General features: G+C 36.6%; 1 protein-coding gene and 1 long non-coding RNA gene across 3 annotated transcripts; both read left to right on the forward strand.

Moving 5' to 3' along the window:
• Positions 1-5,871: 5,871 nt before the first annotated feature.
• LOC121256215 lies at positions 5,872-10,411 on the forward strand. Of its 2 annotated transcripts, none has more exons than XR_005938941.1 (3): positions 5,872-5,969; positions 9,802-9,889; positions 9,987-10,411. XR_005938941.1 is itself a non-coding variant. In XM_041156902.1 (3 exons), exons 1-3 carry the CDS (start codon positions 9,575-9,577, stop codon positions 10,299-10,301), a joined length of 501 nt encoding a protein of 166 aa, XP_041012836.1. In that variant the 5' UTR covers positions 9,566-9,574; the 3' UTR covers positions 10,302-10,411. The 2 variants fall into 2 exon arrangements, 1 of the variants encoding a protein (XP_041012836.1); XM_041156902.1 differs by lacking the exon at positions 5,872-5,969 and adding an exon at positions 9,566-9,672.
• A 1,028-nt stretch (positions 10,412-11,439) lies between these two features.
• On the forward strand, positions 11,440-27,399 carry LOC121255991. Its single transcript, XR_005938900.1, has 2 exons — positions 11,440-11,535; positions 27,268-27,399. It is a non-coding gene; the product is annotated as an uncharacterized LOC121255991 (long non-coding RNA).
• Positions 27,400-27,627: the final 228 nt, after the last annotated feature.

The raw sequence follows: 27,627 nt of genomic DNA on the forward strand, positions 1-27,627 counted from the left end.
CATCCTCCTGTACATCAAAATCTGCGTAACTATAGAACGGTACCGTAGGTAAGTATAACCCAAATAACCACGAGATAAAAATACATTAATGCAACCAACATGCATGTATATGATGAAATATGCATTAGATCCAAAAATACCATTTTTTCCAAAATTAGATATTTTCAACACACGCCAAAATCCCATTTTGGCCCAAAAATAATACTCCGTCATTTTCCTAGAAAATGACCCAAATCAATAAAACCTCATTTTCCTAGAAAATGAATCACATAGAAACCTTTTAATTAACTCACGCTATTTTTCCAGAAAACAACCCATTATTCCATTAACCAATGCACCATGATCTCTCCTAGGGATCATCCGCACGTCCTGGCTTTGTAGCGATGCTCAGTTCCGCACTCAGTGTGTTCGTGGCCAAGCACCCACTACGCAACGAGCAATGCCCAGTTCCGCGCCCAACGCGTATGTGGCCATGCATCCTCTAGCCCCCGCTAGCACAGGGGCCACGGAGTCGGCATGAGACCATCTCGTCCGATCCTATCGTCGTCCAGCGACAATCCAGGGGACGTCACTCACTATATTCTGCTCCCGAATGACCAGAGGAGCTCCACCGAGATAATGCTCCATCTCGGCTTGGGGTCGTGATACACACGCACCCAAAATCCTTTAACACATAAAAACCCAATTTTCATGAAACAACCTCTCAACATTGCTTTTAGAGTCTTGCTTGGTTTTGAAGCCCATTGTTCACATAAAAATATATGTAAGTGCACAGAATCATAACAACTAGTAAAATATTTTACAGAAAACGGATATCGAACCCATAGGGATTAATTATGCTATTGAGTACTGAAATTTACTAAATTAATTACTATTTGAAAAACTGAAATTTGAAGAATGGATTATCTAAATTAAAATGAAGAAAATAGCATTAAAATGAAGATTTTAAAGATAATAAGAATAGATCTATAGCGTTTGATTTCACCAAGCAACTCTCACACAATTTATTCTTCATTGTTATAGAATTCCAATTTTCTCATGTTGATGATAAAAATCCCTTAACTATTCAATATTTTTTCTCGAACAATACTAAAAATATCTCCAATTAATAATTACATATCTCTATGTGAATTTAACTAATTGGAGACTTATTAAGTTTTTTCGATTTTTCTCCATATCTCGCGGTAAAGTATCTTTACTTTCTCTCAACTAATAGAATTTAATCCTAGAGCTCTAATCACAAATCACATTTCGGTCTCATTGCGATTCAATAGATCAAACAATAATTAGCTAGAAAATTGTAAGCATTAAGAACAAGAAATAAACATTTAATTATAGAAATATTAAAAAATAAAAGAACTTAGAATATAAATTGTGTTTAATGCTAGACTACATCAAAGCTCTAGAAAATAAAATTAATTCATAATGAAATTGGAAAGAAAAAGAATAAAACTAATGATCTTCGTTGGAGTCGGTTGATGAAGCATGCGGCTCTCGCCTTTACCCTCCAGATTCGGCTCCTCGAAAGAAACTTAAAGAATAATCTCTGGACAATTGGACTCTAAAACTTAGACACTCCTCCATTCATCCCACAATATGAGATTAAATATATGTCAAAACTCAAATCCAGAAACAAGATAAATGTGGCTACAATCTAGCCTAAAGATTTAAAAAATAGTTTCTAAAAATAAATATTAACATAAAAGACATTATCTCAAGAATAACGGAATTATCTAAAATGGAAGATTCAGTAATAGACAACTTGATTTACGGAGATCGGGAGGATTTGGTGGTCAACAGATTGAAGGGTCCCACCGGGTAGATGCCATGTGCACTGAATATAACTGGTTTCCTCGCCCGATGACCAAGATGTGAGGTTCCTCACCGAGATGAAAGAATACTCTCGCCAACCTACAAAGTGGTAAAGCTGTTCGCCTTTACTAGTTGTGTTTAGGTGGTCTATTAAGTTGGTCATTTAGACTGATCACCTAATCTAACCGCCTGGAGCCGTGTTGCCAAGTCTTCTTGCCTAAATCTCCTCAGCTCTCTTCAGATCTCGTTGGTCTAGATCCGTAGTCTCTTCTTTTGTACCAAAATCCTCTCATTTCACACTAAATCTTCTCATTCATTCAAATCCAAGAAAATAAATATATATATATATATATATATAAATCAAATCAAATCGATAGAATTGAAAAAAAAAATTGACACTTTTTCATAAATAAAAGATTAATAAAAATCACATAAAAATCACACTTATTACCCATTACAACCAATTAGTTTAATACCGTTAGACAATTCAACAAGGTCTCAAACGTCATTGTCTTTCATAGACTTTAACTCATATAGCATTGCACCCATCCAATTTTGGGAGTTAGCACTTTGTTTGGCTTGATTGTAAGAGATTGGATCATCTTCCAACCCTATATAAAACTCATGTTCTTGGAGATAAACAATGTAATCATTTGGAACTGCCGATCTCCTATCCCTATTTGATCTCCTTAAAGGCACTTCTTGTTGAGGTTGTTTAGGTTCTTCCATGTTAATAAGAAGCAACTCTAGAATGGTTTAATGATCTGCACACTACAAGAAAATTGGTCTATCCCGGCGATTCGGCGATTTTTTAGTCGCTGCAATAAAAATCGCTAGGAAAGGTATTCGATAGTGGTGATTTAAAAATCGCTGGTTGTTTGAAAATGAAATACAACCAATTGTACACTGGGTCCATTGATCAAGGCTATTGCAACGCTTTGATGGTCTTTGGCGACGATTAAAGTCACTGGGAAAAAAATTAGCTTTGCAACGCTCTAAACTATGTCGCAATACATTGTGTGGGCGCCAAATCGATCTCCTGTTTATCAAAGAGTACTTTTATTTTCCCCCCAAACACATTCCCCCAACACCCAGCTTCTGCACTTCAATGAACCCTCGACTACAGTGCACCTGCATTACGACCCTACCCAGTGTTTGCGCACGGCGTCACCTTCTCTGTCTTCAGCTAAACCTCGTTTTCACTGTCCCATTTTTCCACACCCTTCTCCCTTCCGTTGTTGGTTCTCCATTTTCGACGATCCTGCAAAATGGAAAAATTGAGTTCCCTTTGTTTTGGCTAGTAACAAGTCGAAACCCTACGTTTCCTTCCTTACAATATAGGTTCTGTGCCTCCATTTCGTTTCCCAAGTTGAGCTTTTGCCACAGTCCAGTATAATCGTTGTCTGCTCCAGGGAGGGGAACCACCATACAGGTATCTCTCGTTGCTAATTTATCTGTTTTTCCCCCTTCATGTGTAGGTTGCATTGCAAAATTTGTGTTTTTTTTTTGCCAGTAATTTTTGTTTAACTTGCAAAACTGATGTGCATGTTCCTCTGTAACTTATCAAAAAAATGTTCCTTTGTTTGCTTCAAAATGTTCTGTATCTGCATAATTTTATGGTTTAAGTGCCAATTTTGAACTCAATACCTAGTTTTCTTTGTGTAATACTGCTGTGTTTAGTGTTTATATATAGATTTAGATCCCAAGTGTAAGCTTAAGATCGAACTGTTGTGAGGCAACAGTTCACAGTTGCCTTGCAATAGTTTACAGTTAAAATCCTATAGGAAAATGAACTGGACTTTAAGAACAAATATTAATTTGGTAAAGGGGAAAAACCAACTCAAGTATATTATGCCAGAATGAATTTCGTATATTAAACCCCTAAAAGGAAAAAATTGGCCAACTTCATGTAGGCCTAGCTCATATAAGTGACAAATTGATGGAGTTTAAAAACTGTTTCAGATTTATTAGATTACTAACTTCATATTTTTCTAATTTTATAATATCATAAAAGTTAATTTCTAGTTTTCTTAGTTAGGAGCAATATTAAATATATCGCTGCTATATTAGAATATAGTGTATAATTAACTAGTTTTGGAAAGCGAATTGGAGAGTGGACATAAACTCTGGCTTTGATAATTTGCTATATGTATCTTCATAGTCAAAGATGTCGTTAGTTCTGACAATAATGAGGAACAAAGACTTAGAAAGCATACTAGCTGTTTTTGTTGGACCCAAAATCTCAGTAATGTTACGCCTAACCAAAATAAATTGTTGGATCTGCTCTTTCATTGACACCACCTCTTCCTACAAGATTTCCATATTGTAAAATCATTTACTGACCAGTTAGCTTATATTATTCATGCACTGCTTCTTTTATCTCTAATTACTTGCATATTATTTGTTATAACTTGTGAATGATCACTCATTTTTCCGAGTTAATGATTAATGATGGGGGTTGTTTGAATATCATACACAGACTGTTGTTTCGGATTAAGAATTTAGTCAGTCATCTCCTTCCATGTGTGGAATCTCCTCTATGACAGCCACCTTGTTACTATTGCAATAATATCATGCTAGCTAGATAGAAAGGGATGACTCCTATACATATGGACGAGTTGATGATGACATAATATTATTAATGAAGACATGAAAACGATATATATGTGGCAGGTGTCATGTGTAGCTATGAGAAGTAAAATCGTTGCTAGCTAGTGTCATAAATAGTACTAACTGTAGAAGAAAATGTGAAATTATATTGGCAGATTTTTAGCAATTAAACGTACATACGTACATGGTTGCTATAACATTTTTCTCTTTATCTTCATTCCTACAGAGTATTTTTCCAATTGGCCGACACGGATGATCACGATAATATTATATATTAAATCCTGGGCTGACATAATCACTTGATCTTTGCAGCAGAACTCTATCGAAGTTATCAAGCATTGCTGACCAGGTATCAAAAATCAAGGCGCACTAAAGGTTTGCCTGGTTCCTGCCTTTTACAATCTGTTCATGTGACTTTTCACAACTTTGTAGCAAAGCATTAGCATTATGAGAATATTATTTCTGGTCAGCAATATGATATTATCTAGTGGCCTCTTTAGAAATTTCACATATTCCTCTGCTGCACTATTATAATGAGTCTGATTATCAAGATTGTAAAAGGCGGATGATTGGAATGATAAATAACACCATTTCCACAACTAGCTGACTATAGGCAGCATAATAATTTTCTGGTTACTACAAAGTGTTTGTGTGCTCCGGTAGGGTGATAGAAGCTGGAGTATTCAAGCACAATCAGACGGAATTGCTTGAATTTTTGTGTTTAAAAAAACCCAGTATATATATATATATGTGTGTGTATATCTGACATTAATTGGTTGTTCCAGATTTAACTTTTTCACTTTTCAACCAACGATGATTAACTCGGTTGGCCAGTGATCACTTGATGAACATATAAATGCATTTCCCTTTGTTCGTTATTTTAAAACCCAAAATTGAAACACTAGAATGTGTTGGAAAATTAAAAAATAGACCCCGAAAATCTATGAAATTTGAACAAATAAGGTTAAAAAAAAACCCCAAGATTTTAGCGTATACGTAATACGAATATGATCTATACATGTGCCTAAAAAACAAAAAAAAACTCAAAAGTCTTCATTTTTCTAAATTTAAAATGTTCTTTTTAAAGTCTTAGAATTTGTTATTCTTATATCTTCTCCTAATTATTTTCAATCGGTTTCTTTTTTCTCAATGAAAAAAATACATGAATGAGAAAAGGATGCAAATTTCTTATCTACTTAAATTGAGAATTTTAATATGACCAATTGTCTAATTTGATAATAATTATTTGGTATACATATATTGAGTAAATATGAAATGAATGAGTCCAAGATTCATGTATTGAGTAATTATTTGGTATACACATATTCTCACGGTATTTTTTTCATGCATGGTGTGAGTCCAAGATTCAAAAAAACAAAGAACAAGAACCTTAGATTGAAAACAAAAAAGAAATAGTATGCTAACGTGTGTATAATGTGTGTATAATTAGGAAAATTTATTGAGGATGATGTGCCATTTATAGTTGGAGCTTTCTGTGCAACTGTCTTCTAGAAGATCTTATTAAAGAGGCAGGGAGCCCTTTTGAGGTAATTACTGTAGACCTAAAGCCATGCCTGTTTCTATTGCCTACATAAACTGTTTGTATCTTAGGAACAATAGGCATTTGTTTGACTCAATTGTGTTTTGCTCATCTCGGCCAAGTCTAGTTGTTGTAGCATATGGCTTCTTTTACATGTATACGTTACTTTAATGTAATGACTTAGTTTTAAAACTTAGTTTTCTTAATTTCTAGAAAAGAAGCATACTGAGTACTAAATACGTCTTACTTCGTATTGCTAAGTTGTAATACACAAGAGGAACACATAATGCAATGATGACTCATAATTTTTATCGAATATTGATAGCATTTTTATTAATTGTGGTTTGATTCAAGTTAATATTATTTTGTCGTGGTATTATGGTGTGTAGATTAGACAGTGATGATATGTTCCAAAGTTTGCAAGTATTATGGACATATTGCAATTTTTAGAAGTTTAGTAATGGATGATGAGTAACAAAATATGTGTATTCTTGGCTTCATAACCTTGCAGTAGCATTATTGAAGTCGTGCCCAATTTATTTCCCTCAATTGCAATCTGTAGTCTAGCTTATATCTTACTCCATTTTTTTTTTTTTTTTTTTTTTGTCCACTCAATAATAAATGCACCACTATAATAATCATTTTTCTTATTGGTCAAAGATAAGGCGTCCATGAAAAGACATTCATGGAAAAATTATATCTACAAGTCATTAAACAACACGTCATTAAACAAGCATCCAAGTACTGTGTTCACAAGTGCAGTTCATATAAGCATTATGTAATTCATAGATGCCATAATTATTTACCATAAAAGTAACGTTAATATTCAAGCATACCATCTACATGCTTCCATAACCTCCAAAATAGTTCCAACTCTTGTGTAGGTGGACCATCTAGCAAATAGGCTTTATATGCACCTTCTTTCTGCCCTATGTTTAATATTATGACATATATTTTCTACAGCACTTCACTACTCCTGGCATAAACACAATCAACTATTCACCACTACCTTCATCACTTCACAACGATCTTCATGACAACCCCGGCTAGTATCGTTTTCTCCATCTTCTCTTGTTCTCCACAGGCAAGTAACTTCCACTCGGCTGTACACTTTTGCTCACCAATGCACTTTCTCAAATTCTTTACCCGTCCTCCATATAGCTAAATTGAACTTATCCTTTTGGCGAATATGCTGTTTCAACATTTTTAGTTGGACAAAAGCTAGATGAACTTGACCGATAGACTTCGTTCGCCTGCATATGCCGATGGGGTTAACACTTTCATCACCCTAGCACAAAACCATTCCCGGGGAATTGGTCACATTCGGTGTCCATGCCGTGAATGCCATAATATGTTCTTCTTGCCTATATTTGGAGTGGAGAGTCACTTGTTCATTAAAGGGATCAATCCAAATTATACCCATTGGATATTTCATGGGGAGGAGGAAACACGGAGTTTCAATGAAAACGACGATGATAGTGTTGCTGATTATGCCGACGAGTACATGATGACATGGACCATATGTTAGATGACATCAGGTCAGGCACATTCGTTGATGTTCCCCAAGATCATGGAAATCCATTGCCAACTGGTGGATCAATACCAGATCCCTCCCCAAGTTCATCTTTCGACTTATTACTAGAGGATGCCCGACGTCCATTTTTTGCTAGCTGTACAAAATTCTCAAAACTGTCATTCATTGTGAAGTTGTTACAGATTAAGACACTCGGTGGGTGGTCAATAAAGTCGTTTGATATGAGGAGTCAAGGTCATTGGAGCGGAGTTTGGGTTTCAACTACCACAAAATTCATGCATGTCCCAATGATTGTATCTTGTTCTGGAAGGAAAATGCTGATCTTAATGAATGTCCTATCTGTAAGGCTTCAAGGTGGGTGCCTAATACTCACAGGGCACGTCTTATCCCTCTAAAAGTGTTGCGGCATTTTCCTTTGAAGCCAAGATTGCAACATTTCTTTATGTCTACAAAGATAACAAGTGATATGAGATGGCATAAGGAATAACGACCAACCAACGAGGCTAGTATGAGACATCCTGTAGACTCAGAGTCTTGGAAGAGATTTGATGAAGAACATAGTTGGTTCGCTCAGGATGCTCGCATTGTAAGGCTTGGGATGGCAAGTGACAGTTTCAATCCCTTCAACAATATGGCTAAACCATATAGTATTTGGCCAGTAATCCTAGTCCCGTATAACTTGCCGCTGTGGTTGTGCATGAAAGATCAGTTCTTCATGACATCCCTCATTATTCCTAGGCCAAAATCTCCAGGTAATGACATCGATGTTTACTTACAACCGTTAGTAGATGAACTGTTTGAGTTTTGGGAACATGGGGTACCTACGTATGATGCCTCCACAAAGGAAACGTTCATGTTGCATGCTGCTTTAATGTAGACAATCAGTGACTTCCTCGCATATGGGAATCTTTCTGGCTGGTCAACAAAAGGAAAATTGGCATGTCCATCTTGTAATGAAGGCATAGACTCCAATTGGTTGAAGTATAGTCGAAAACATTGTTATATGGGACATCATCGTTTCTTGCTGCTAGATCACATGTGGAGAACGAGAAAACATTTGTTCAATGGTAAAAAAGATCATCGCACACCACTAAAGGTTTTAGAAGGAGTTGATATTTTAGCTCAACTACGGATGCTTGGAGATGTACAATTTGGTAAATCTCGTCGAAAGAGAAAACGCACTACTGAAGAGTTGAACTGGACAAAGTATAACATTTTCTTCAAGCTATCGTATTGGGTAACCCTGCGTCTTTGACATAATCTAGATGTCATACATATTGAAAAGAATATTTCTCATAACATCTTGTGCACTTTAATGAACATTCCTGAAAAAACTAAGGATAATATCAATTCTCGACGTGACTTGGTGATTTTGGGCTTCAGAAAATAATTACACTTGAAGCATGAAGGTGAACGTCTTACAATGCCACATGCATTGTACACATTACACAGTGATGAAAGGAATAAATTTTGTGAATGGTTGGTTGATGTGAAATTTTCAGATGGATTCGCTTCCAATATCTCGCATTGCATTTCTATACGTGATTGCAAAATCAGGATTGAAAAGCCAAGACTGTCATGTTTTCCTACAAAGACTACTTCCTATTGCTGTTGGGGGGTACTTATGAACTGATATTGCCTTAGCCTTGATTGAACTGAGCACTTTCTTCAAGGAGTTGTGTGCCCGAACTCTGGATGTTAACCGCCTATCCCAGCTCCAAACTGAGATCGTCGCAATTCTATGCAAATCGGAGAAGATATTTCCCCTTTCTTTTTTCGATGTCATGGTCCACCTAGCTGTCCACTTATCTCGTGAGGCCATACTTGGGGGTCCAATACAATACAGGTGGATGTATCCATTTGAGAGGCATCTCGACAAATTCAAGCGGTATGTTAAGAATAAAGCCCGCCCAAAAGGCTCAATAGCTGAAGCCTAGATTCACATCGGATGCCTGACTTTTTGCTCAATGTATCTCCAAGATATTGAGACAAAGTTTACTCAAATGGACCGCAACATTGATGGTGGAGAAATGGAGAACATAGATAGATTCAAGATTTTCAACCAGAAAGTTCGGCCCATGGGTATGGCTTCGAACTTGCAATTATCAAATAAACTCCTTACGGAAGCCACCTGGTACATCCTCAACAATTGCGATGAGATTGGACCTTACCTAAAGTAAGCATCATTATCTCTAAAGTTCAAACTCATTTTCTTATGGCTTTTTAGGGACAACCCATTTATGTTGTATGTCCAACACGTAACTTACGTATATTGTTTTTGTTACTTTATGTTCTCCAAATGCAGGGAGCACTACGAGAAATGTAATGTGCATACTCCAAATTGTATCGATCGAACACATCAAATTGAGTTTCCAACTTGGTTCAAGAAACGTGTAAGCTAGCTGGCTCCCTCCCTAGTTAGTTGAACCTAATCATTTCCGACTAAGTTGAAGAACTATAAGTGATGACCTTCCAACAATATTGTTGTAGGTTCAGGATCATCGTATCACCAACCCACTTGATGTGACTGCTGATCTGTATGCGTTAGCTTGCGGTCCTGAGCGGTGGGTTACATCCTATGCTACTTGCATTATAAATGGCAAAAGGTTCTATACGAAACAACGTGAACTTCGGCGGCGTACACACAATTCAGGGGTGTTCGTAACTGGTGACGAAAGTACTAATAATGTTGACTTCTACGGTGTTATTAATGATATCGTGGAGTTACACTACATGGGGAGGCGTCAGGTGTACTTGTTCATGTGTGATTGGTTTGACATGGGGGATCCAAGACGAGGGGTATGAGTTGATAACCATATGACCAGTATCAACATGGACAGGACTTGGTATAAGGATGAACCATTTGTGTTAGCATGCCAGGCTTCCCAGTGTTTTTACATTAGAGATATACGGGCGAAAGGGAGATGGTTTGTGGTGCAGAAGTACACGAATAGGAATGTATACTACATTCCACCGTTGTTGAGGGTGTTAGGAGATATTGATGACGAATCAAGTGATGACGATGCCTATCAAGAAGATGAGTCACCATATGACTATGCACCATTTTCGTGTGATGCATGTCCAGTGTCAACTCCACTTAATAGAAATGATATAGAACCTATCCACATTGATGCATGAGAAGTCACTGGTCCGGCTTCCAAAAACATAAATTCATCCAACTTCATTGATGATGGCGTGGTTGCTTCTGGTTCAGGGGATCCTTATGCCGATGGAGAATATTCAAATGAGGAGGACTTAGACACAAACGACATGTATGTGTCTGAATAGACAACCAGCCGAGTATTATATGCACTGAAGACACTTAGTGTACCTTTTTGTAATGGGTAAGGATCCAATATAAAGTACGAAGAATTACCCATATGTTCCTTTCAACTACGTAATCACAACATGTTATTAATGTACATTCGGGTCAAGTAGTGTATCACATGTTTTAATAAATATTGTTTTGAAGCTCTCTAGATCCTGAATGTGCACTCAACTAATAAAGTATAGATGTAATGCTAGCTACTTTGAGTTCGACATTGGGCGATGTATTTATAAGTATAGACTCAAGTAGTGGTTGGAAACATTTATAAAGAAGCCTTCTAATGTTTTGTTATTAAGTGAGTTTCACGTGTGAGAAATATAGTCTAAGTTACCAAAATGCAATAACTAATACTTATGTGCGGCAAATACTTCAACGTTGCATGGATATTATCTATACTTGGCAAAGTGTAAAACAATTAATTATATATATATATATATGCAATACCGCTTGACTTATTTCTTATTAACCATGAACTGTATGATATTGATGAGGGGAAGTCATTAATAATTAAGTCAATATTGTGTTTCGCAGCTTTTTCTTATAACATCATATATTCTTTTGGGTTCTGTAAGTTAACTGTAACTGATAAATTGAAATTACTGCATCTCAGGTGGGGGCAAAAAGGATGCGAGTGTTGCATTCAAGTGGGGTAAAAAAGTTTGACCATTCCCATCTTCAGTCTGCAAGAAATGAGGAGCATCAACATCCAAGGTAGATGTTTTGACTCAATGTACTTTCTTATAGTTGGTTTCTTGCACTTTTTCTTGCATGCTAGTTCATTGCATCCTTTGTGGCAACAGACGAAGACCCTGCCAAGTAAGCATCATATCTCAATCAAGTGGAGAACATTGAAGGGATTGCTATATAGGTGTATTAACACAAAATACACCAATATAGCATTATAGGGTTTGTAGATATTAGTCGTATAAGAAATGGGTCTTAGAGTCATGTTTTTCTTAATATCGATCATATGATTTATTAAAGATATTGGAAAAACATTTAATTCAAATGGAATTTCGAACGAATGCAGGTGATGCAAGGGGAGAAAGTTATCAAGGAAAAGGTGCTGGACGAGGTCCACGTGCCAGACGATTTGTCCCATATTCATGTAGAGCTCATCGACCACGAGGTTGTCGTATCAATTCATACCATAGCCCTTCAGACGCGGATCAGTCAGGCTCAGATGACTCGACACAGTCTCCTAGTCAGCCATGGGAGCCTCCATGTCCCATTCCTTAGCCCCCATCCGAGGCCAATAGAGAATCCTCACCCGTAAGAGAATCGGAACTGAACGGAGAAGATATTGGTACTGTAGTTACATGCATGTTATTTCAATAATTATTTTTGTTGAACCATATATGTGTAAACACCAAAAATTAAATATGACCTACGATAGTAGTCAAATACTATTATGTTAAATATAGATGTAGCCGCCCCCACGGTGCCTACAGCTACAGAGGAACAGTCCAAACGTAGGCGTGGGCCTGCTAAGTGTACCAAGTTCGAGAAGTTGAGAAAGCATGGAAAAGTGCTTTTGAAGATTAATGACGGCGAGACGGCACCGTGTTGTCAGAACGCATCCATGTTCACGACACGGGTAACACACATAGTTAAACAGCACTGCGACATGAGTTATCCGAGATGGACCGATGCGCTGCAGGCTCAAAAGGATGAGTTGATTGAACGTGTTCTAGTAAGACAGGTATTTCATTTTAAGGGTAAGGAAGTGGGCGTAGAATAATCGTTGATGTTAACGTGATGTTCATTCTTGTAGGGTGACTTTGTGTTGGATTGGGATCTGGCGAATCATAGATTGACAGTCTTAAAGCAGCTGTGTATGCGGTTCAATACATTCCATCACGAATTACACAAAAAATATTTATCATACCAAAGTCACGCAGAAGCAGTAGGTTCTGGGGGTAGCATAGTTGACCCCATCGTCTGGGATAAGCTGTGTGAGAGGAGGGGAAGCGAAGACTTCAAGGTATATATATTGCTTATTCAAAATAAAAAATAGGAGAAATTTAATAAGTTAGGATTTTCCTATCTTATTATGCAGTTCCTGCAAAAGCTAACATTGGGTTTTAAGGAGAATAGAAAGAAGCTAACCAATAACCACACTGCAAGCCGCAAATCCTTTGTTAGGATACTGGAGGAGAAGGTATAATCTAGAAACTGATTTATGTCGTAACTTGTATGGTCACAACCCATTTTCCATAGAATCATGTTTTTTATTGATCATAGCTAACTATACAAATTCCACACACTTGTAGCGGGTGACGAATGCAATTTTGGTGGAGTTTTATAAGGAGACTTATTGGTCAAAGAAGAACGGTAAATTTGTCACCCCAGCTACTGAAGACACCTATGTGAGTACGATCTTTATGTTAGGCTATTTGCTGGTCAAAAGGATGGTCCAATTACTTTATATTGAACAATGATAAATTCATGAGGCATGACAGGACTTAACAATAACCGTGTAAATTTTCCAAGTGCAGAAGGAGATGGTTAGCAAACTGGATGAACTAGAGCCTGAACGACGCACCGATGAGGCAGCAGCGAGTGTGTTTAGGGAGGTACTTGGGCATAGACCAGGATATGCCCGAGGGCTGGGGGAGATGGTCATCCCAGAGTTGACAAGACAACGGGACTGTGAACGAGAAAAAGAGTACCTTGCCTTAATTGAAAAACACAAGAAAGATGCTGACTAGTACAAGAAAGATGCCGACAACTACAAGACACATCTTGATGAAATGAGGGATGAACTGCGCATACTTCATAAGAGGCCAAATGAAACTGATAAGATGTTGAGGGAATTCTTCCAACATATGCCGTCTCACACTGAGTCTCTCCAGTCTCGTGGAGAGACTCAGTGAGCTACCTTCAAAAATCATGGGAAAGGCTTTTTTGTGTATTTTGTGCACTTTTGGTGGTGGGAGATGGTGGGTGGCAAATATATAAATATAAACATATATATATTATTATATATATATAGTGAAGAGGAAGGTTGTCTACTTTTGCATCGTGGGAGTCATTGGGCAGTTGAGGGAAATTTTGGGCTTTACTGTGTGGAAGTTTGGTTACGGCGCTTTTGAGTTGTTCCAATTATCTAGAGGGTGTTGGTTAAAGATCTGAAATATTTTGGGCTTTGAAGAATTGCAGCACGATGAACTTGCCATCAATGATGGATTATTGTCAGCGAAAGAGATGAAGGTTCTAAAGAAATGAAGTGGATCTTTTATTTACCCAGAGCATGCATGATATTCTTTATCATGGACATCACTTGGATATTGTAAGTTTTACTTGTCTAGTATCTTCAATGTCTTTTGCATATTCTATTAAGGAGGCACACACTACAACAGAATGTGTGTTTTGTGACAGAGAAAACTGTCACAAAAAAATGGTAAACCGTCACTAAAAATTTTTGGTGACGGTTTGAAACCGTCACCATGACCGTCACCTAAAGTGCGTCACAGAAAACATTTGGTGACGGTTTACTGTACAACCGTCACAAAAAATATTTTTAGTGACGGTTGGAAGTGTTCCGTTCGGTACAACGTTCAAACGTTCATTTTTTGGTGACGGTTATGAACTGTCACAGAAAATCACGTTCGGACGTAAAATCAAACGTTCGGACGTTATACCCGACCGATTGGCGTTCGAATGAGAGAAGTTGACGTTCGTTGGATATCGTGTTCGAACGTATAAAATTTACGTTCGAATGTTAATGCGTCCGAACGTTAATTACATTAAACGTTCGAATATTTGTTCGAACGTAAACGTAAATGTTCAAACGTAGCGCGTTTAATGTTCGGACGTTATTTCGAATGTAAATGAAGGAGCGTCCGAATGCAAGTTCTTTGTTCGAACGTTAGTCGCTTTACCGTTCGAACGGTTTGTTCGTTTTAGCGTGAGTACGTTCGAACGTATAGTTTAACGTTCGTACGATTCAATTGTATTTACGTTCGAACGTTTGTTACAGTGTGAACCAACGTTCGAACGATTTTTATTTACATTCAAACGTACAGATCAGAAATACTAATTTCATAAAATTTAACCTTCATAATACCAATAGTATCATATTACATACCCAATTAAGAAGTAACAATGTCTTATAAAAGTACAAAATTAGATATTAAAACTAGTCAGAAATATTGATAAAATTTATTTCTTCTTTTTCCCTCGCCCACGGGGATTCTGTTGCAACGACATAACACGTTCCATTTGCACCATCATCTCCCGTTGCACTTGCTCTTGCACTTCATTGCGTATTCTTTCCTCCTGGTCTCTCTGTTGGTCCTGCAAACGCGTCTCTAAATGAGACTGTCGCTCTAAGAGAGACTCTAACTCTTGTTGTCTGGACCTCATATACTCATTCTCACGCCGTGCAGCTTCTAAATCTGCCGTAAGATTATTAATTTGTGAAGCCGATGAGGTTGAGGAGGATGAACATTTATGCTTGATAGATCGTCCCAAACCTCTTGCAATACTAGACTGCGGCCCGAGCACTTGCGTGAATATGTCTATGTCACTAGGAGATGATTCCTCAGAAGCCGACTGCATCTCCAACATTTTGCTCTGCAATTTAAAAGGTAATGATCGTAAATAATTAGTAACGTATTAAAAGAAATAGAAATAAGAAATAAACTATTAAAATATTATATAAATAATTTATTTAACAAAATTAACACTGCTTACATAATTATCTGCAGCGACAGGATCCATCCACTCACTATGCTCATTAGTGTGAGCAGCAGCATAGACATGAATGAGGGAAAAGTTTTCAGGATCATCACGTTTCTAACAAAGCGAGAATATTAGCAATTTTAAAAAGATAATATTAGTACTTATCAGAAATAATATCAGGAAAATAAATGAATTCTATAATTTTTTAATGACCATTTTTTCAGCAAGACGGTGGAATGACCTTGAACCGGCACGATGGTGGACAGTCATAACGGATCTATTCTGTGCATTTGTAGAACTCAAGTGCTACAAAATATATTAAAAATGTTAATTGTAATATGTATACATATAATATATAAAACGAATATGAATGTAAATAATTAAAAGATATAAATGTAAAATACCTGATAATCTGGAGATGCGAAAAGATCACAACACTTTCTCCAATCATCTAACTTCATCTGCTGAAAAGGAGACTGCGCAGCCTCTTCCAACGTCTCAAACTTCTTGAAGTGGTCATGACATCGTCCTTTGTGACGTCGGAATAGTGTAGCCATCAACTCATTCACGGTTCTCAAATCCTCGCTACGGCCAAAGTCGAGGTCGAATTCATCCTAATAAGGGAATCAGATAAAAAATATAATATATTAATCTAGGTGAAAAAAATGTACTGAAAAGTAAACTCACCAGCACACGACTTCGAATGTGCTCCTTAATCTCATTCGGAACATCTCGCCATGAGCGCACATAAAATGGAGCATAAGCTCGAACTAATGTGCCAATATAGGAGGAAAGTGCTGCTGCACTATCATCCACTCCTCCAGTGGAATTATCAGGAATTGTGATCTTCAGTTTACCATGCCTTCTATTTTCTTCAAGAGAGATTCCACGTGTATAGCCACGACCGCGACGTGCAGATGCATCAACTACATGATAATAGATATACTATAATTATAATTATATAGTTATTGAGAAAAAAGTATTAACTATATATATAATTATCAACGACAATATTTCCTTACTGGTAGGTGTCGACTGGCTGTTGTTCTCTTCTGTGTTAGCTTGATCTTCAGGAACGGATTCCTCGAGTGGGAAGTCCTCAATGGGTTCAGGACTTGGACTTGGCGGAGGCACATTTCTTCGTTGTCGTTTTGGCGGCATTCTTGAAAATAATTAATTATATCAAAGAAAATTAATTAGAAGAAATTATGAAAATTCAAGATATTTTATAGTCACCTATATGAATAAAATATTTAGTACTTTTATTCTTCAGATGATTTTTCCATGCTTGTTTCAGAATCTCCATCAATAACATCTTCATCATCATCATGCACCTCTTCTTCATCATCTTTATCCACCTCCTGCCCGGATTCTGATTCGTCTTCATCTTCTGACTCGTCTTCTTCTTCTTCTTCCTCACTGACTTGAATTGAATGATCCTTTAATACAGACGGGTCGAGATGTACGGGTGGGACATCATCGCTACACAAGGGGAGCAACTCGAGTGCACCGAGTTCAACAAACAAGTTAATACCCTCTCCATCTTCCTGGTATGCCTCAACAATCGGAGTGTCATCTTCATCTCCACTATTCTCGTAATCTGCACCCGTTCCTGCTTCATATATATTTTGAGGAACAAATTTTTGTACGACTCGCCAAGTTATCTCCCCACTATCTTCATCAGCACTTTTCATTGGATCAATCAAGTAATAGACTTGGGTAGCTTGACAAGCCAATACGAATGGATCATCTTCGTACCATTTAGATGCAGTATTGACACTCGTAAAGTGATTATCCCTATGTATCAAAACCCGACCACCGCCTAGATCCCACCAATCACATTTAAAGACATATGTTACAGACCCACCCAGATATTTCAATCCGATAATATCACGTATGACACCATAATAGTCAATATCATCTGTTCCATGACTCCCCTCGACCAACACACCACAATTTTGAGTCTTTCTATTACGTTCACGGTCCAAAGTATGGAATCTATAACCTCGGACCGTGCATGTAGTATATCGAAGTGCTCTATTTGAGGGACCACGGGCCAATGCATACAATTCAGAAGAAATTGATCCGGGATCACGAGCACGTTGTTCCAAAATCTATAAATTGAAATAGTATATATTGATTATTTCATTATCCAGAGTTAAAAATTTCACAATATAACATATATATAATTTTAGTTCATACACGTTCTTCAAACCATCCGGAAAATTCTTCCTCGTGTCTTGCCTCTATATTTTCTACGCCTTCCTTCCTAAGTTTGTCCATGTGGTCACTGTTATAACATGTTGCAAAAGAAGTATATTTCGAGCACAACAATTCTAATTAATTTAAAGAAAACTATAATTATTCAAAGAAATGAAATGACATACCTAAGATAATCATCAATCTCTCGGCAGTTATTTAGCACATACCACCGAACTTTACCCAACTCTCCATCAATTAAATCGTAACCTGTTTGTGCACCCAAGGGTCGTACATTCTGGGAAAACACTGATAGCTCACGAGGAGGCGGAGTAGCAAGATCAGCATTTCGCTCTTGACGATTAAATCGTGTCTCAACACCACGAAGATATAGAGAGCAAAATGTTAACCATTCATCGTGTATATAGGCCTCTGCTATTGAACCCTCAGCTTTGGCTTTATTCCCAACAGTGCGCTTCAATCGACCCAAATATCTTTCAACTGGATACATCCAACGGAACTGCACCGGTCCACCCAGAAATACCTCTCGCGGTAAATGTATTGCTAAATAGACCATGACATCAAAAAATGATGGTGGAAAGATCTGCTCGAATTTACATAGTATAGTAGCAATGTCTTCTTCCAATTTCGACAACACATCTCGATTTACTACCCGAGCGCACAAATCCTTGAAAAACATACATAGTTCAGATATGGCCACACGTACATTAGATGTAAGCTTCCCACGAATTCCCACAGGTAATAACTTCTGCAGAAATCCATCCTCTCCTCCCTCGTCATCGTAAAACATGCATGCGGCATGACCAACCTGTTGCCTTCCACCCGTAAATGCAGATTATGTTTAATTCTCATTCTCTCAAGATCTTTCCTCGTTTTGATCGTGTCTTTCGTCTTTTTGTTAATACTCATCAATGTACCCAGTATATTATCACAAATATTCTTCTCTATATGCATTACATCCAAACTATGTCGCAACTTGCATGACGACCAATACGGCAAGTCAAAAAAAATACTACGCTTTGTCCAATTCAATTCTGGTACGGCTCGTTTTCTCTTGTTCTTTCCCCGACCTTTGCCAAAATTGTTCGCTCTAACATGTTCCAGTTGTTCCACTATCTCTTCTCCAGATAATTCTTTTGGTGCAATCCTATCCTCTACTCTCCCATCAAACTTGGCACATTCTCTTCTCCATGCATGATTTGCTGGTAAATAACGTCGATGACCCATGAAACACAACTTTTGAGAAAATTTTAGCCACTCACTAGCAGTTTCTTTATTACACGTCGGACACGCTAACTTCCCTTTCGTACTCCAGCCGGAAAGATTCCCATACGCCGGAAAATCATTTATGGTCCACATTACCGCAGCATGCATCTGAAAAGATGTCGACTTAGATGCATCATAAGTTCTAACCCCTGTTTCCCATAACTCTTTCAGCTCTTCAATCAACGGCTGCATGAATACGTCAATATCATTCCCAGGTGATCTAGGGCCTGGGATGAGTAAAGTTAACAAAAAGTTTGGCGCCTTCATGAACCTCCATGGTGGAAGATTGTACGGAATCAATACCACGGGCCAAGTACTATAACTTGTACTCATATTCCCAAAAGGGTTGAATCCATCGGTTGTGAGTCCCAGGCGCACGTTTCGAGCTTCTAACCCGAACTCTGGATATTGATTATCGAAAGACTGCCACGCAAGTGAATCAGCTGGATGCCTCATATACCCGTCATTCTTAACTCTTTTCTCCTCGTGCCACCTCATATCATGAGCTGTTTTCTTACACATATATAGTCTTTGCAACCTAGGTTTCAAGGGAAAATACCGCAACACCTTAACCGGAACGTTTTTCTTACCTTTCCACCTCGACTCTCCACATACAGGATATGCTTGTTTCTCCTCGTTCTCCTTCCAGAACAATACACAATCATTCATGCATGCATGTATGGACTTGTTCTCAAATCCTAATCCCTTTCTCAACTGCTTCGCTTCATAAAAGTTCTTAGGCAATGCAGACCCTTCGGGAAGCACCTCGTTAAATAAGTCCAATACCATGTTTATTGCTTTCGTCGACATCCCACACAATGATTTAATGTGAAGCAACCGCACAATAAACGACATTTTGGAATGTTTTGTACAACCTGGGTAAAGCTCGCGTTTTGCATCTTCCCACAGTGAAGGGAAATTTTCACAATTAGTCCCTGATCCACCAGTTGAGGCAATGTCGTTAACCTCATCCATAAACATCCCAGCTCCAATGTCACCCAACATCTCCTCCATCTCATCATGCTCATAATCATCATCCATGTGCCACAAATAATTGTGATGATCGACCAATACATCTGCTGACCCTTCATACGGCTCACCATGCAGTACCCATCGCGTATACCCCAGATCCATACCGTTCACAAATATATGACGCTCTACTTCATCCAATCCTATCGCACACAAATTTTTACACCCTCGACATGGACACTTAATGTAACCACGACTATCAGCAGAAGCCCGTGCAAAATCAATGAAAGTTCTTACTCCACATGCATAGGGTACGTAATCCTTTCCAAGTCTATCGTCTAGACGCATCCAATTTTTGTCCATTTCTAAAAACATCTATATATTAATAACACGTACATTGAAAATTCACATGCATGTCATGCTCCAATTCTCATTACTTTGTTGATAAGGTAGTTGGTCCTATCCCATTCGAGATTATATTCTCCATATTGCACAAATCTCGTCACTCTACTAATTTCTACGTTAGTAGAAATTTCGGCAGCACCTCCCATAATTCTCCAAGTATACATGTTCAAATATCGGGATTGTGACCCGACGAACAGTATACCCGAAGAACAATGAAGAAGACACCGAAACTTCATATTAAACGTGGAAAGTAGCGAGTAACAAAAATGTGCAATACAGATAATATAATCTCAAACTGTCCACACTGGACAATTCAGGAATCAGTGGACACATAAATGTACACTAATTCCCAAACGGGTCTAAGGGTATTTATGCAATGACACACGCATCTAGCAATATAATCATACAACAATATCTCCATATTTGTTAAACTAAAGAGGGATGGAAGATTAGGTGACCCCCTGTTTCGTGTCTTGTACACAACGAGGGAGAATGATCTTGAATAAATGTTTAAATTTTGGTCTAATTACTTAACCGTCACAAACTGTCCGACCTCGACTCTCCTCTCAAGGCCGAAGAGACTATGACAGTCTAGCAATTAGACCAAAATTTAGAGATTATAATTGTTATATATAATTTTAAATGTTATTATATAATTTTAATTATTATCATTCTACAATTATAATCTTAATTCTTATACTTAATTTAGTGAGTTATTTACTTATATAGACAATAAGTATATAATTTTTATATAAGAATCTATTTGATCCTTATTTCCTTTCTCTCTAGTTTATAATAAATAAGTATATTTACATATTCAAACTCTACTTATTTAGTAGTTTCAAGACTTTTTTATTGAAGAGTATTTTAAAGGTTACATTATAATTTTAATTATTATCATTCTTAAAATATAATTTTAATTGTTATACTTAAATTGTAAAAGAAGTTTAATATAATTTTAAAGATTATAATTCTTAAAGAGTTAGTTTTATTTGTTATTACTTAATTTCAAATATTATTATAAATATTTAATTATCATTCTTAAATTTCAATGGTTATACAATAATTTTAATTATTATAATTCTTAAAGAGTTACTTTTATTTATTATTACTTAATTTAAAATATTATTATCACAATTTCTCAAATCCATATCACAAAAACACATTGTATAAATATCATAAAATTCAAATAAAGACAAGAAATAAAAATTTTTTCTTACCAAACTCAACTCTCTCTAACTCTCTAACTCAACTCTCTCTCTCTGTGTTGCGCGCACGGGAGAAGAAAAAATGTTCAATGGCGCTCCCGTGCGCGTACTGATTAAGTTCTAAAATTATTTGTTTAAACGTTCGAACGTTTAACTTGTACGTCTGAACGTTAACTGCTAAAATTATTTGTTTAAACGTTCGAACGTTTAACTTGTACGTCCGAACGTTAACTGCTAAAATTATTTGTTTAAACGTTTGAACGTTTAAGTTGTACGTCCGAACGTTATTTGATAAAATTTCCCCCGCTCATAGAGTTCGGACGTTTACAGTACACGTTCGAACGTACCCTTCTTATTTATAACATAAAATCTAGCGGGAAAGTTTTCGCACTTTCCTCATATATGTTCGAATGTATTACAATTTTTCGTTCGAACGTTCGTAAATTTAGAGATTAACGTTCGAACATTTAACTTAAACGTCCGGACGTAAATTTCATCAAAGTGTTACCATATTTGAGCGGGAAATTTCCCGCATTAATTTAACTAACGTTCGAACGTTAACATATTTGGTGTTCGGATGTATATAATTTTCTGGTGATTTTAATAAAATAACGTTCGAACGTATAATCTAAACGTCCGAACGTCTGAATAATCACACAGATACCTTAATCGAGCGGGAAATTTCCCGCTCTTATTTTAACGTTCGAACGTTAACTTGAAACGTTCGAACGTACGATTCCTACTATACGAACTTATTACTTATTTGTAATAATGTAAATATATTCAAACGTCATTCACAAATAATAATTTAAATATTTAAAGTCCATATCACAACATACTAGGAAAAACTCATAATATATTCACAAAATAACATGCCACATGTATTAACATATTTTTAAAGTTGAGTAAGTAATAAATATGTATTAACAAAGCCTAATGAAAATATATTTCTAATAAGAAACACAATATTTCAAATTCATATCACAACATATTTACAAAAACTCACAAACTATTTACAAACTATACAAATAATAATCACAATATTTCAAGAGTAAGTATAAAATCACAACATTATATTGATAAAGTTTAGAAATATACCTAGCACTCACAATATCCTCTTACAAATCAAAATCTTCCAACTTCCCAAAACAAGCAATCCTTCAAAAAAATACAACACTAACTTATTAGAAATATTCTATAACAAAAACACATTCTATAAATATCATAAAATTCAAATAAAGACAAGAAATAAAAATATTTTCTTACCAAAACTCAACTCTCTCTAACTCTCTAACTCTCTAACTCAACTCTCTCTCTCTCTCTCTCTCTCTCTCTCGCTCTCTCTCTCTCTCTCTCGCTCTCTCTCTCTCTGTCTGTTGCACGCAAGGAAGAAGAAGAAATGATCCGCTTCCTCCCGTGCGCGTACTGATTAATACCGCAAATTATTAGTTTAAACGTTCGAACGTTTAAGTTGTACGTCCGAACGTTATATGCTAAAATTTCCCCCGCTCATAACGTTCGGACGTTTACAGTACACGTTCGAATGTACCCTTCCTATTTATATCATAAAAACTAGCGGGAAAGTTCCCGCACTTTCCTCATATATGTTCGAATGTATCACAATTTTTCGTTCGAACGTTCGTAAATTTACAGATAAACGTTCGAACATTTAACTTAAACGTCCGAACGTTTATTTCATCAAAGTGTTACCATATTTGAGAGTTAAATTTTCCGCACTAATTTAAGTAACGTTCGAACGTTAACATATTTGGTGTTCGGATGTACATAATTTTCTGGTGATTTTCATCAAATAACGTTCGAACGCATAGTCTAAACGTTCGAACGTCTGAATGATCACACACATACCTTAATCGAGCGGGAAATTTCCCGCTCTTATTTAACGTTCGAACGTTAACCTGAAACGTTCGAACGTAATAGTCCTACTATACTACATTGTATAGTATGATAGCATAATACTTTAAATGAGAACATAAATGTATATAATATATAAACTATACCATATATATAAATGAATAATATATATTAAATTGTTACTTATTAAATTCTTTATTATATACTAACTTATACTATAATATGTATACTACATTTTATATATATAACTATATACTACATTGTATAGTATGATAGAATAATACTTTAAATGAGAACATAAATGTATATAATATATAAACTATACCATATATATAAATGAATAATGTATATTAAATTGTTACTTATTAAATTCTTTATTATATACTAACTTATACTATAATATGTATACTACATTTTATATATCTATAACTATATACTACATTGTATAGTATGATAGCATAATACTTTAAATGAGAACATAAATGTATATAATATATAAACTATACCATATATATAAATGAATAATATATATTAAATTGTTACTTATTAAATTCTTTATTATATACTAACTTATAATATAATATATATACTACATTTTATATATCTATTTATATCTATATACTACTTATTAAATAATCAATAAACACCATAAGCTCATAAACTATTCACAAAATTCACAAACAATAATCACAATTATTCCAAGAGTAAGCATAAAATCACAACAACATGTATAAACATATTGCTAAACTTTAGAAATATAACAAGCACTCGCAAAAAAACCAAGAATCTAATTGTCAATAATATTATATAACATCCTAATCTATAACATAAACATTTATAATATAATATTAAATTGAAAAACGTTCGAACGTAATAATAAGTACGTTCGAACGTTCTGTGTATATAAGGCCAAAACCGAACGTCGAAACGACATTTCGTATTTGTTCATCGTCTACTCCGTTGCACGCCGCCACGCCTCCTTCACCGCCGCCGTCAACTCCGCCACAACCGTCACTAAAGGTAGGCATTCATCTTTTATTCAAGTAACATGTATTTTATTGAAATTTGGATTGAGTTTTGTTTAAAACCGGATAAGTAGTTGCCGGATTTTCAACTTCATTTTTCGGCCACCACGGCTAGTCATTGGCCGAATAGTCACCGTAGAAATGTTTCTTGAAGTGTATACTTCATTTCCACGGTGACATTTCGGTATTTAGAACCGTGTAGAGAAATTTTTGAGATTTCAATAATGGCTGAGTCGACTCAGCCATTCTGCGTCGAAACGTTCGAACGTTTCACCAAGACGTTCGAACGTACGACGTTTAAATTACACAGCCGTTACGGCTTCCACGTTCGAACGTTTGATTATAACATCCGAACGTAATGATTTTCTACATTATTCATGCTTCGACGTTCGGACGTCCATATTTATGTTCACACGTAAAACAAATACGTTCGAACGTATTTGTTTTAACGTCCGAACGTACGTCAGCCAATATTTATTTACTGTTTATGTTCGAACGTACATTGTTACATTCGAACGTATTTGTTTTACGTTCGAATGTAAATATATTGACATTATTTTACGTGCGAACGTATAAATAAACATCCGAACGTTTTATCTTTAAAGTTCGAACGTTAAAGATGAAACGTTCGAACGTTACGGCAGAGCATCTTAGAATTAATACAAAAAAATGCATTATTGTAAATAATTTTTTTTTTCCTTTTCTATTTTCAGGATATGGCTCTTCCACTGCATACTAGGAAACGAGGGAGGGAAGGAGCCACGTCAGACACTGCCCGTATCGGAGCTCGTACAGTTATGGTAGAGCGAGAGGTCTTAATTAATGATTTCGACGAACTCTGTTGGCAGCAGACGAACCTGAGAGATGTTTTCCTCAGTAGAGGCTGGGGAAATATCTGCACATTGAGGGGGAAGGTATACCCCTCAATGGTTCAAGAATTCTATATGGGGATGTGTGACATGCCTCAGGATGCATCCTCTCACACCGTGACTGTACGCGGTGTTTCCATTGAGGTATCAGCAGATGTCATCGGCGAGCACCTTGGGATTCGTCGAGGAGTGGAGACATTTGCACACTCGACACCCCGTGAGGATGTAGGCACTTCTACATCATCTACTGGTCGGGGATGTGAGCCAGCATCAGCCAGAGATGCAGGCCAGTCAGAGGCTGAGGATACTGGCGTCGAGGCTCGGGATGATGACCGAGACGAGGATTTCTACATCCTCACCGGGAGGGATCGCATGCAGATCGAGCGGAAGAACGCCTTCAACCAGAACCATCTGCTGCATTTCTTCCGCATGTTGCACCTTATTGTTGCAACAAATGTCGATCCTGTGGCTCATAAAACCACATTTAGTCGGCTTCGGGCACAATTTTTGATACGAGTGGCACGTGGAGATCCTATAGATTTGCCATTGCACATCTTTCAGAGGTCCGTTACGAGGCGAGCATCATCTCCACGGATAATCTCCCATATGGTGTCCTCATCAGCCGACTATTACTTGCACGGGGAGTGCCGACCCAGCCAGAGGAGCGGGTCAAAGATCAGATGAGCCCCCTCGACATGACCACGCATCGACGTAGCATTGGACAGGCGAGGGGACGTCAGCCACCCCCTGTAGAGGATCTAGTTCCTCCGACGCAGCCTGAGCCAGGTCATGTCGGGTGTAGTAGTCAGCATACGCCGAGTACATCTGCAGGAGATGTGCGGCCTGCTTGGGTTGATGCGGTCATCTCACAGCTGACTGCGCATATCGATCATAAGATCGATCGATCGCTCGAGGCTATATCGGCGTCTGTTGCCGAACTCACCCATCGTGTAACTATCCTCAACGACAAGGTTGATACCTTGACTGAGGAGGTACGGAGTTCGACTTTTGCGGATAACATTATCATCTGACTGTTAATATCAAATTTTGTATTTTATTTTTAATATTTGTAACGAAAAATATTATTGAATATTTCTATCGTTTTTTAATTTCAATTTTTAACCTTCTTTGATGTTATATTTTTCAACTTTAATACTAAATCACTTCATTTCAAATAAATATAAATCAATAATATATATTTATATATTACAAAGTGTGTATATATAAATATATACAATTCAATTTTTTAGACTTGTTCACAAATTATGCACAATAAAAACCACATAATTTTTAAATTAAAGTCATTTAATTTAAATTTACAATGAACGTTCGAATGTTATTACTTAACGTTCGAACATTGGTGCAAATATTTTACGTTCGAACGTAAAATTAATAACATTCGAACGGTTGCGCCAAAACATTTTACGTTCAAACGTAAACAGACATAATGTTCGAACTTATATGTAACGTTCGAACGCATATTTCCCATACGTTGGAACGTAAAAAAATCTCATTCTATCTTTAGTGACGGTTTCCAGAAACTATCACAGAAAATGCTTTTTAGTGACAGTCTAGAGACTGTCACAATTTCCTAACCGTCACTAAAAAGCAATTGTGTTGTAGTGACATACTTTTGATAACATTGTTTAGTTTGGATCATTGTTTCCATAATCAGTATGAGTGAGTCATCTGGAGTTCCCTGGAGTGGTTCATCACACTTTTATTGGTAATCTTCTTTTTCTTCTATGGTTAGGGTTAGTGCTTATTCATTCCGTTAGGGTCAGCATACTACAGTTTGGGCAGTTTTGTCTAACTACATGAAATAGTCGAATGAAGAGTATAAATATATTCTTTTCTATGCATATGATCAAGTGCTCAGCGATTATTAAATTAACTCCTTGCAACACATTTTCATTCTCGCAGGAGCCTTGATTGTATCAATTTTGGCATCTACAAAGTATATTGGACATGAAAGTTGATGCACTTGCTGCTTGACCTATGGATAGTTTGCAGGTGAGTTATTTGAATACTTGGGCACAATCATATGATTTTAAATACTGTGTTAGATTGGAGTGAAAGTTGGTTCTGTTGAGTGTTGTATCATCTGTGTAATGAAATTCAAGGATTAACTTTTTTTTTTTGTTTTAATCCTTTTAATTTCAGCACTTCCTTTAAGCTTCTTTTTTATCTTATTGTGTGATGCAAATGGTCTAGTACTGTAGTTACAAGTGGTTTTGACTCCAAAATATAAATTGTGTTAGATTGGAGTGAAAGTTGGTTCTG

Source organism: Juglans microcarpa x Juglans regia, chromosome 3D, assembly GCF_004785595.1.
Source record: "Juglans microcarpa x Juglans regia isolate MS1-56 chromosome 3D, Jm3101_v1.0, whole genome shotgun sequence".
Taxonomy (NCBI): Eukaryota; Viridiplantae; Streptophyta; class Magnoliopsida; order Fagales; family Juglandaceae; genus Juglans; species Juglans microcarpa x Juglans regia.